Source organism: Haliotis cracherodii, unplaced genomic scaffold (assembly GCF_022045235.1).
Source record: "Haliotis cracherodii isolate W230 unplaced genomic scaffold, xgHalCrac1.p SCAF_38, whole genome shotgun sequence".
Lineage (NCBI taxonomy): Eukaryota > Metazoa > Mollusca > Gastropoda > Lepetellida > Haliotidae > Haliotis > Haliotis cracherodii.
Window position 1 is genome coordinate 1,941,192 of NW_027266295.1, and position 13,026 is coordinate 1,954,217.

Genomic DNA, 13,026 nt, shown 5'->3' on the forward strand with positions numbered 1-13,026 from the left:
TTGCGTTCGGCATTTAGGGGCTAAGACAAGGAAAGGATGATTCACAGTCAGTATTCTGTGTTTGAGTTGGGTATCCATGTTAAACTGCGGCATGGCATGTCAGGAGAGCGGAAAATCGGTGGTTCGATAGCCAAAAAACTAAAAAAATACGATTATACTTGTTGTTACCCTGCCTGACGCTCGGAAAAAGAACTGGTCTGTTCGAGGTCAGTATACTGTATCTGAGTGGCGTATCCGTTTAAGATTGGCGGCATGGTATCTCAGTGGGCTAGCACTATAAAACCGACATTAGTCAGGACTGGTACAAGCAGCTACACACACACACGTCGCTATATCATTGTAAATACAGTAAACTACGGTTATTACGAACTCAAAGTGATATTAGTTCGACATAACCGTAGTTCGTTATAAGCATATATACAGCAAATTGGCCGGGACAAAAAATGTTCGTCATATCCATGAGTTCGTTATAAGCGTGTTCGTTATAAACGTAGTTTACTGTATCTTGAACGCGGCGTTCAGCCCCATTTCATTTCACCACCTCAGATCACCGCACTTTAACAATAGCTCCACTGACAGGGGTCCCATGTCCGCGCAAGTAGCTTCGCACACTGTAGCCTCGGTGATTAGTGACTCGGCATTTAAACATGGTGGACATTCAAATACAGCATTAAAACACATATGACAATAGGTGACAAATACGAGTTACCTTCTTGGGTAGGCGTCAAGTCTTCTGTTGTATGGAGGTGTAATCACAGCGTTCCGTTAGTAATACTGAAGGAGGTCACTTACTGTTAAAGATTAAAGTCCGCTGTATGAATGTTGTAGTGATATCTCCTTGCAAGGTGACCTTGGTCGGCGTGACCGTCAGTGCAGTGTATAACTGTAGGCGATGTCTTGCAGGGCCGTATCCGTGGTCCAGTGGATGGAGCGCTACCTGGAGAGCGGATTCGTGGTTCGATTCCCGGCCGCATCATACCACAATACGCTAAAGATGGTACTTGTTGTTACTCCGCCTGGCGCTCTGCGTTAAGAGGATAAAACAAAGACAAGTCGGCTCGCGGCATGGTATATCAGTGGGCTAGCACTATAAAATCGGCATTAGTCCGGTCTAGTACAAACAGACACACACACACACATGGGAAATAACATCACAGGTTAGAAGATAAAGGATTACTTTGAATAGATGAACGGGTCATCTTTCTTTTGTTGTTTGACATCTGTGGCAAGTATAGTGAGATAACTGGAAGAATCAAAACAACCCTACTGTGTGAACATGTATACAACCAAATGTCAAACGCAAGCTGTGTAAATTAAATCAATACAATTTCAAACCTGAAAGGATTATTTCATAAATGTTTCTACATATATCAGTTGTGTTCTTACCTAATCCGACAGCTCGGAAAAGATGTTGATGACATTGTAGGATCTTGACATGTTGTTGGCGGTATTCACTAAAATATCTTCAGCGGTATGCTGTTAAATTAGTACTGAAATACTGTTTTCAGTTCAGCCGGAACTCCAGTTCACCAGGAGTTAACATTGATCTTTTATAGATAACAGTTTTATTTGAATCATGAAAATACACGTTGGGGACAAGTGATACTTGTACAAATATTTGACCCCCCTGTCAAAAATAGTTAACTACGGCCTTGATATCAGTACGCATATTTTAACATTTATAACATAAATTTATAATTCATAACTTAACACGCATTAATTAAATATTAACAACAGTAATAACATGGATGAGCGGTACTTTGTTGTTTTATTTGCCTGACACCGGGAGCGCCACTATGAGTTTTCCTCCGGAATATTAAATTTGGTGCTCCCGGGAAGACACTTGCAACAGGAACTATTAACACCCTCTATTTCAGCAATACCGTCCAGACACCAATGATTGTTTGGATTCGCATCCAAGATTAGCCCTGATAATGTTTCTAGTGGTGTACATCTAGTGGTAACACATCGCTCTGAATAAACCAAACCGATAAACGCGGGGTCTCGATCCGATCAATGTGCAAACTTAACTACTTTCAAGTTCCTTACATCAATGTGATTCCTTCTTCCTCAATACAGTGAGTGAGTGAGTGAGTTGGGTTTAACGCCGCTTTTAACACTATTCCAGTCAGCTTAATGTGGGAGGAAAACCCGAAGTGATGCATGTCTCAGACTTTTACCACTTCGATGAAACTCACAATCATAGGTTTCTGGCGTGCCCAAGGGACGCAACTTTGCACAGCGAATCGCGGCGCCTTAGACGACTAGGCCACCCGTGCCCCCCAATAAACAGTGTATAAATATATCATTTTAAAAACAACAGTGTATGATAAACATACTATTTCCCATGTGTGTTTTCGTGACGTAAAAGACTCACATAATACATTTGTTTATTCCTAACATATTTACGACACAGAAAGACACATTCTAATTATCATAATATCTATTCGTCACACATTCATCTCGAAACAAACATACAAGTCACGCACCATGCAGCACAGAAAACATAGACGGGACAAAATCGCTACGAACAAATTAAACCCGTGAATCGGCTTCATGTGTGAACATGGGGTCCGCCTGCTTTTGACTGCAACACATGGTCCAAATTATGTTATTAATATATGCCGATTGCTGATTGCTCGCGGTTGAATGATACCGTGGGATGCCCTCATTCAAGACCACGGACAATTTCCAGTCAATTATCTGTATAGTTTCAAGCTGATTACACCTGAAAAGAAAATATTATCCTCTTAATAAAATCGAATTAGCGAACACCTGGTGTCATCACTATTTGATAGTGATTCATGAACACATGTTCATGATATAGTCGGAATCGTGCAATGGATAATGAATATTTCTTATGAATAACGAATTGTTTTGCCGCTTCTATTTTTTCTTCTCCTTAGTTTAATATACGCCCAAAAAATGTAGTGTCCTGTATTCATATGTACCCTGACACCATAATTGCATTTTTATTATTTCGAAAAAAATGAAATTAATATTCTACAATGATGCCAGTTATCCCCATTCAAACCATTGTAATTATTACATAAATTAATTTAGATTAATAAAGATCGAAGGGTCATGGGGTTGGTAATTTAACTTGGTATATAAGTTAGGGATGTCGACAGTTGTTCGGTGGACCAACATTTTGTTGTTAACGTCACTCGAGCGTTTAGCGGCCAGTCACGATGTTGAAGTTGATTTGTGTCGTAGCTGTGTTGGGTTGTTCCGTCGCGGAGAAGCGGTGCCCCCCCAAGTCATGGCGTGCAGAAGAAGTATCCCTTGGCTTGTATCTTCCCAAAGTTGACAACGTGTACCAGCCGCGAAAAGAAGGGGTAATTATCATCATATAAACGTCATCGTACTGTTCTCTATGTGATATTCCAGGTATTAATACACATGGAACAAATACCACTACATTAAAACAGTGTTAGACCATTCCGAACGTCCACACAAATCAACCTTAACTGTTGCATGGAACCTCGCTTTGAGAGAGTGAGTGAGATGGGTTTAACGCCGCTGTTAACAGTATTCCAGTTATATCACGGCGTGTCAGCTTAATGTGGGAGGAACGCCCCAAGTGATGCAGGTCTCAGACGTTTACCACTTCGGTGATCCTCCCTTTGAAAGAAGGAGCTATAGGTTGCGTTCTTACCATGCTTTCCTAAGTGTTGAATTCATGACGTCAGAGAAAGACGTGATAGCCTGTACATGTAGAAATAATACATTCGAGCATCGTTTTATGTCTTTCTACCTGACATCCAATGTTTGCACCCTGAGAACGTAAGGTCGGTGGTCCGATTCCGGACGCGTCGTATCAGACACTTTTTGTTACCCTGCCTGATCATGACGTTAAGGCATTGGAGTCAGTAGTGTGTATGAGTGGGGTATAAGTACCACACACGCACGCACGCATGCACGCACGCACGCACGCACACATAAGGGCATGCATGTCACAGTTGTGTCATTCTAATGTTGGATGAACACCGACAGTAACGAATATCTCGGACGTTGACTACTTTGGTGAAACCTACGAAAACGAGGTGTTGACAGACCGCGGTTCATGTTCAAGTTGACGCTGGGGTTCAAACCAACTTTCATCGGATCCTGGCACAACTGGAGGGCTCAGGTCTGCACTTTGAATTGCAACAAATGGTCGTCATCGTAATGTCAGCAGCCTTCTTACCAAGTCCTTACGATCACAACCATAAACATACCCATGTTACATTAAACTAGTCACTACTATACGTTAGTGTAAACAGAAAGTTGTGTGAGTCAAGTGTCCTGTGCATGGCACGCTATCTTGCACTACAACCTGATGTAGCATAGTTGGAGTGACTTTTCATTATGGGTATTGTTGTAGTTCACTAATGTGTTTACAGTAAACTACGGTTATAGCGAACTCACATTCTCGTTCGTTATAACCGTAATTCGTTATCAGCATATATACAGCATATATACAACAAATGGCAGGGACCTAATAAACAGTTCGTTATATCCGCCAGTTCGTTATAAGCGTGTTCGTTATAACCGTAGTTTACTGTACATGTGTATGGCACTAGATCTAGCACTACAGTCCGAGGTAGCACATAGCTGACATGACATTTGATAATTACTATTGGTTTTTATCTTACGAACGTGTCTTTCTTACGATTTCGGAAAGGCTTTCTTCAAATTTATTAATTTTGGCATCCTCGGTATTTTTATATTAAATTTTTTTACCGTAAAGCAAAGAGACTATATAATGAGTGTTTTCAACCACAGGACCACAGCCTGGTGTACTATGATGCTGACAACAAAAGGTCCGCCATCATCTCGAATTTCACTGTTGGCTCAAAGACAGGGGATAACAAATACATCTTCGACTACACTGCAGTAAGTATACTCTGTATATAACGAAGTTGGATGTAACGAACTTTTATCATGACGAAATCATTCTTCTGGTTTGAGTCGATTGTCGATGAAACTTATTGAAACACCGATGGTGGGATTGGGCTTAAGACTGTATAATATTTTGCTTCCCCCCCCTCCCGCACACACACACACACACCTCCTTCCCCTCACCCTCACCGTCCCAACCCGCTTTATTAAATGACCAGTCCTTAACGTCAGTGATACTCTAACGTGTATATGTTTTTAAATAATAATTTATGTCCCCAGGGAAAGAAATACATGATCGATCTGAAGGCAAACACATGCAAATCAGAGTCGTTAACAGGAACCTTCAAAGAATGGTGCATTACAGGTAGGTCACCTACATGCTCATGAGCACCGTATCCTCCAGAGTGAGTGAGTGAGTTGGGTTTAACGCTGCTTTTAACAGCTTTCGACTTATATCACGGCGTGTCAGCTTAATGTGGGGGGAACGCCCGAAGTGATGCAGGTCTCAGACGTACCACTTTGGTGAAACCCACGAGCACGGGTATGGTGCTGACAAACCTAGAAACATAATCGACGCGAACCGGGATTCGAACCCACAATCATAGGTTTCTGGCGTACCCAAGAGACGTTACTCTGCAAAGGGAATCGCGGCGCCTTAGACGACTGGGCCACCTGTGGCCCCGTATCTTCCAGAAGAGCTCTTACTTAAACTCTTTGATGTTTTGCTAATTCAAGCTATGGGGCATCGTCAAAACGTCACGGGTATCTATGCACTACGTTCGTTTATCCCCCGTGAATATATACGCCCGCTTTGCCGTGAAGTGATGATGTGTTTGTAGTTTGTCAGTTACTGAATTATGGTCATCTATAAGTCAGGGAGGTCACTTGTGTCCAACTCGGTGCGGACACGGACGCCGGAGAAAAAGGGGGCACGGGTGACCCAGTCGTCATAGGCACCGCAATTAGCTGTGCAGAGTTACATCCCTTGGAAACGAATGATTGTCCGTTGGAATCCCGGTTCGCCCCGATCATTTCCAAGCTTGTCAGCACCATACCATGCTCGTGAGTTTCATCAAAGTGGTAAACGTCAGAGACCTGCATCACTTTGGGTTTTCCCCTCCCCCTCAACCACGCTGATAATGTTCAAAAGGCGTTAACCCCAACTCACTGAAGCAGTCTCTAGAGAACGGTGCCGTAATGCGATGTAAGCTGGGCGCTCATTGGTCTGAGTACTCTCTGATTTCCAATTCGCTGGAACAAGGCCGTTGTTGATTGGCTGGTTATGAAGCGTCTGTATGTATTTCTGGTGATTGAGGAACATGGTGTTTTCACCAGCCTGGGAAGTTCTGACGATGATTTCAGCCATGACCATGTATGTATCGATACCTGTATATATTCTAATACCAAGAAATGGCGTCTGATGTCAAATGTAACATTTCTAATTGAAAGAACTGCGATCGGTATCAGAATGATTAAAACCTTCGCGCGTACCCGGCGATCGGTTTCGTTTTCCGTTATAATTACAGTGTGGTGCCGTCTCGACTATCTAATTAAAAACCCTAGCAAGTACATATTTATTTTTACGAATCGTCAAGACAGTTCAAGTGTCATTTAATGTCTGTTTCATTTCGGAGTTGTCGGAAGTGTTTTGGGCAAGTAAAACATGACGAGGAGTTGCAACTTCTTTTGGGTGACATGCTCTCCTGGACAGTGCACGCTGGAAACTTATCAATACGCTGCCGCCTTTGTCCCCAGTGATGACTCAATGATGAGTTGACTCAATGTTTTTTATTTGGTAATATTCAAGAACAGACAGGTACGTGCGCGCACAGCATCACTCTGAACCAGACTGCGGTCCACACAGAACGCTACTTACCAGTAACATTACCCTGACGACATCGAACGCGATCACTCATTGGCGGCCGCCATCTTGAATGGAGTCTCGTGCTCGCGAGATCTCGTTATATGTTTAGAAACGAACTTTTAACATTTAACAGCTTGAATATTTCCAGTGCAGGGATAACAACAGGCAAACATTAATATGATTTCAGACGACGCCACGTTCCTGTACGACGCCAAGTTAGGATACACAGCTGACGGCACGGACACCGTGGATGCTAAAATCTACTACACAGAAAACGTCGTTAACAGCCACACTGTCGGACATGTTACGGCCATCACCAGCGACCTCAACGTGCCAATACAATCCTATACATTCGGGCGCGGTGGGGGTACGTACATAGAGCAAGCCGACCTAAGTTCTGTTTGCATTCCTTGCCCAGTCCTGTTGTAACTTTCCCCCAAGACCCAAATGTAGTGTCATGTAGTTATTTCTGTGGGAATGCCTTTACAGCCAATTGTGAACATGTTTATCTGGTAAACACTGAATTAGCGTTTACCTGATGAATTGTCCGTTGCGTTTGTTTGTTTTTTGTTTAACACGGCACTCAGCAATATTCCGGCTATATGACGGCGGTCTGTACATAATCGAGTCTGAACAATACAATCCAGTGATTCATATCATGAGCATCGATCCATGCAACTAGGATCCGATGACATGTATCAACCGAGTCAGCAATCCTGACCACCCGATTCCGTTAGTCGCCTGTTTCTACGAGCGTAGTCGCCTTTTACGGCAAGCAGGGGTTGCTGAAGACCTATTCTACCCCGGATCTTCTAGCGTTTGTTTCTGAATCCAAGATACGCCCTGATATGTTTACAGGTTCATCAGCGCCATACCCGTGCTCGTGGGTTTCGCCAAAGTGGTGATCAGTATCACAAGGGCTTTCCTCCCACATCAGGCAGACACGCCGTGATATATCTGAAATACTGTTCAAATCAGCGTTAATCCCAAATGATTTCAGAATGAGCAACGCATTGTTTTTGTTTTTCTCAGATAAGTACCTGCTGCTGTCTCTGGTAGGCAACGTTGCATCTCCGATACCTGCTGCTGATGCTGACGTCTTCACTCCCCCGGCCAGTTGCAGCAGCTCGGTATGGCGTTGTTATTATTATTATTATTATTATTATTATTATGACATTTCGAAAGCGAGGTCCGCATATTTGCCATGTTTTTCCCCAATCTTGTCAATCACATTAAAAAAAATTCAATGATATAAATGATTTCATTGGATTTATCAAAAAGGACAAGATCAGGTTTGTTGGCCTGAGGCTGTAAATTGGCCTATTCCAAAGAATTTTGTATTTATCATTTTCCATGACGCCCGCTACATATTCCGGCTCGTACCATGGTGGACCTCTGTGTCAAAACCGCAAGCATGGCGAAGACGGTAATACAATGATCGAGCTACACCATTATGTCGTTTAAGATACTGTGTTTGTGCCAAAGCTGGGCATCCACTGACAATGTGTTGTACAGTCTCATGTAATTCATTACATAATCGACATTTCATATTTACATTTAATGCAAAATCACACATTATTATTATTATTATTATTATTATCATCATAATTATGATAATCATCATCGTCGTTATTATTATTATTATTATTGTTATAATTATTATAATAATAATTATTATTATTATTATTTTATTATTATCATGACATACATTTATATAATTTTCATAAGAAAAGTAACTATTTCTCGGGCACATTGTGCTCTCAAAAGTGAGAAAGGAGGTAGGACAGTTCTATTTTTATTGACAACCAAACTGATACGGTAGTAAAACCTGTCAATGTATTTTCCTGTCAAGTATACCCACTAACACAACTGGGTACTAACTGAACTCGGTTCTATTACAGAAAACCAAAAACGTTTATGTTGATTCATGCTCTAACAAGAAAAGATTCAGAGAAAAGTGAAATGAAAGTAGTTGTCCCCGGGGTTCAATCCCCGGCCGCGTCATTCCCAAAAAAACGTTAAAAGATGGTACTTGTTGTTACCCTGTCTGGCGCTAGGCATTAAGGGGCTTAAACAAGGACTGGCAGACTCGGGGTCAGTATACTGTGTCTGAGTGGGGTATTCATGTTAAACTGCGGCAGGGCATCTCAGTGAGCTATCACTATAAATCGGCATCAGTTCGGACTAGTACAAACAGCCACACACACACACACACACACACACACACACACACACATGCATGAACGTCGCTATATAAGTGCAATAATCTTGGTCACGACGTTAAACCCCATTTCGTCTCCATTTGATTGTGACGTCATGGTAACAATGACGTCACAATGGTCTGAAAAGCATTGTGATGCAATTTCATTGCAGCCTTATCTGCAATGTAGGGGCCAGTTTTGGATGATAAACACAATCTTAACCAAAGAAAGCTTGGCCGGTTGGTGTTTAGTTCTAGACTCCTGAAGAAAGTTTTGGCTTTCCACCTCCAATTGATCAACCCTAACACATACGTCTTTAATTACTTAGTATCTGATGGAGCAATGTATGTTGCAGTATCTCCTACAGGCTGAGCTGGACCTGTCTGCTGGGCCTTTGAGGAGGCTGCTGCTGGGCCTTTGAGGAGGCTGTTGCTGGGCCTTTGAGGAGGCTGTTGCAGGGCCTTTGAGGAGGCTGCTGCTGGGCCTTTGAGGAGGCTGTTGCTGGGCCTTTGAGGAGGCTGTTGCTGGGCCTTTGAGGAGGCTGTTGCAGGGCCTTTGAGGAGGCTGCTGCTGGGCCTTTGAGGAGGCTGTTGCTGGGCCTTTGAGGAGGCTGCTGCTGGGCCTTTGAGGAGGCTGTTGCTGGGCCTTTGAGGAAGCTGTTGCTGGGCCTTTGAGGAGGCTGCTGCTGGGCCTTTGAGGAGGCTATTGCTGGGCCTTTGAGGAGGCTGCTGGGCCTTTGAGGAGGCTGCTGCTGGGCCTTTGAGGAGGCTGCTGCGGGGCCTTTGAGGAGTCTGTTGCTGGGCCTTTGAGGAGGCTGTTGCGGGGCTGAAGTGCAGCAGAGTCTGAACAAGAATGGCCGCCGTTCCCAAAAGATTGACGATGAGATTTATGTTTGAGATTCGTCTCCGGCTTTGATATGTGTCACATGTTGCTGTATCTGTGTGTTTATATCCCTTGTTGATGTATCTTTTGTATCGTTGTATTGTCAATAAAAATTACTCAGTGCATTAAATGTATTGTCTCCGTTTTGATGTATTTACCAGCGACAGAACCCGTTCCACATTCCAAAGAAATCTCCACTGTACAATTCTGTATTAATAGTAGTAATAATAGTAGTAGTAGTAGTAATAATAATAATAATAATAATAATAATAATACAAATCAACACCTCCAACGTCCACAACGAATGCAATGCGTATGCGAATATATGCACCGCCTTCCAACTGTAACTACAGTCTACAGTTGAAACCTAAAAGTATGATATGAAAGCTCTGGGAATGTCTTGATTGACCACTTATGTCAATTCAGTCCTATTGTGCACTGACATCAGATCCATTGTTGGACTGACAAAACTGATCCTCCAAATATCAAAACAATTATACTTTTACTGGTGACATGACACACTGACTGCATATCAACAGTCATCAACAGGTGTTTTGCAGAGTGAATGAGAAACACACCGGTTAACAAGATTACCAAGGATAACAAAGGCTAACAAGGCTAACAAGGCCAACAAGGCCAACATGGCTAACAAGGCTAACACGTCCAACAAGGCTAACAAGGCTAACATGGTTGCTAACGAGGTTGAAGTGTGTTGATACAACGTGTAATTGTGATTCCAAATGAGTGGAGGGCCACAGGTTGTTTGTTTAATAGTGGATGAGAAAACTGAAGTACAGTTGAACATTGTTATCTCGAACATCCTTATCTCGAATATACTGATATGTCGAACCTGTCACTTACAATATACTTATATGTTCATGCCTCGTTATCTCGAACATCGTTATCTCGATTATACTGATATGTCGAACTTGTCACTTACAATATACTTATATGTTCATGCCTCGTTATCTCGAACATCGTTATCTCGAATATACTGATATGTCGAACTTGTCACTTACAATATACATATATGTTCATGCCTCGTTATCTCGAATGTACGGATATCTCGAAGTTACAATAGGGCTCCACTATGTTCGAGATAACGGAGTTCGACTGTGAGTGTTGTCTGATCTGAGATAGAGTGATGTACATTACCGATGGTGTAAGTCAGGTATTGTACAACAGACGCTCATATTTCAGACATTTCCTGAAATGGCTCGAACAAATAGTCATTTCATGAGAAGACAGCATGTTTTAGCCATTTCACGAAATGACTGATTGACTGTCTGACTGACATGTATACATCCCTGTCGATGCTGTTTTGTATCGTGAAAGCACATATCCATTCAATCTCTGTTTATCTATGTTCTATCTGCAATATTGTTAGGCATAATAAATATCCATCACATGAACACTGATTATTCATAAAGTATTTTTTCATTACCATGTAATATATATGTTTAGCTGTGTCAGCCAATGCTTGGTTGAAGGTTCTCAAAACACCACTGTGACTTATCGCAGCAGTATTAAATCCATTTTCAATAACACATCAGAATCCTCAAGAACTAAGAAACAAAGTGTATATTTTTTTTCATTAATTATCTGCATTCATTCATATATATTGCTCTTAATGTTTATCTGATCATTCAATCATCAGGACCCAAAATATTGCATTGATAATATGTATGATTATGGTATGAAATCGTATTGTCTTTAAAAACACAGAAGACTAATACACAATGTAAACAGGGCGATGTTGGTTCTCACTGTTCGCCAAGTGTGCATGTTTCTCTGCAGTATATAGTCTCTACCGTCAGCCGTTATAAGCTCTATTCTACTGTCTTTAGGAACTATGAACGTTATGACGCTGTTATATGTCGTCGTTGTTACCGTTGTCGTGGCTGCAGCTGACCGACGATGTGCTCCGGTGTCATGGAAAGTCCAGGAACGAGCTATTGGTTTCACGGTTTCGGAAATGAATAGTTTCCACAAAGGCTTCAATGATCTAGTAAGCTGCTTCTCCACTGTAGGAGTGGCGGTGAGGTAGTCCGGTGGTTACAGTGTTGGCTCGTCACGCCGATTCCCCATATTTCATCATGCACTATTATGTTACAGATATATTCATCATGCACTACTCTGTTACAGCTATATTCATCATGCACTATTCTCTTACATATATCATGCACTATTCTCTTACATATATCAATCATGCACTATTCTCTTACATATATATTCATTATGCACTACTCTGTTACGGCTAAATTCATCATGCACTACTCTGTTACATATATATTCACCATGTACTACTCTGTTACAGATATATTGTTCAAATTGGAAGCTTACACGACTTTCCCAATTGTACACGAGCTCCCATTCCTTCTAAGAGCTTCCAATTTGAATACGAGCTCTAATGTGCTTACAAAAGCTTACCACTTTTAGATTCTGGATTCGAACCTACACTACCAGAGTTAGGCACCTAATGGCAAGCACATGAAGTCAGGGAAAAAAACCGCTCAAATTACCTAATTTTATTACGTGAGTGAGTTAAAATTAAAAAAAAAACACCTCTCACTATTTATTTATTTTATTACAAAGCAAAAGTAGTTACAGACAAACTTTGTCAACTATCCTCAAGGCACACTGTACTCCTGAACTAAACTAACGATAACAGTGGTGATCAATACATTGGAGCATTTGTTAACACAAACAAAGCACTAGTTGATATACTATACTTTTTTAAAACAAATTAAACTAAACTACCACACACACTTACGTTGTTATAAAACACTGAAAACCCAAAGATGAAACCATATACATGGTACTGTAGCGTCACTTAAGGTAGTTTGCTCGTTGTCCAAACGACGACTGTCTGGATCTTTTGAGAAAAAAATATATGAATATTATGAGAGATTCGTATCACTTGACTGGCTGACTAAACTGACAATATATATACTAGACAACTGACTATATATATAATTCCTATCACATCAAGCCCGAAACGCCATAAACAAAGCTAGCCCAGCGACACTCAAGTAAAGAAAACAAAACATGGAGAAGATTATTTCAAAGATTTGCACATACCAAATGTTCATCAAACCCAAAAAGTTGATCCCGAAGCTTCGCAGGCGAGTTTCATCATTTCCCTTACCTTACAATCAATAAATAAACGCGAACTATTAGTAAAGTACAAACAAG

The 13,026-nt window shown here is 41.5% G+C and overlaps 1 protein-coding gene across 1 annotated transcript; it reads left to right on the plus strand.

The window, feature by feature from the left end:
• Positions 1–3,155: 3,155 nt before the first annotated feature.
• Positions 3,156–9,370, plus strand: LOC139477957 (uncharacterized). Its single transcript, XM_071260402.1, has 6 exons — positions 3,156–3,338; positions 4,768–4,878; positions 5,164–5,248; positions 6,936–7,115; positions 7,781–7,878; positions 9,305–9,370. The coding sequence occupies exons 1-6, from the start codon at positions 3,192–3,194 to the stop codon at positions 9,368–9,370; spliced, it is 687 nt and encodes a 228-aa protein (XP_071116503.1). The 5' UTR covers positions 3,156–3,191.
• The last annotated feature ends 3,656 nt before the right edge of the window (positions 9,371–13,026 follow it).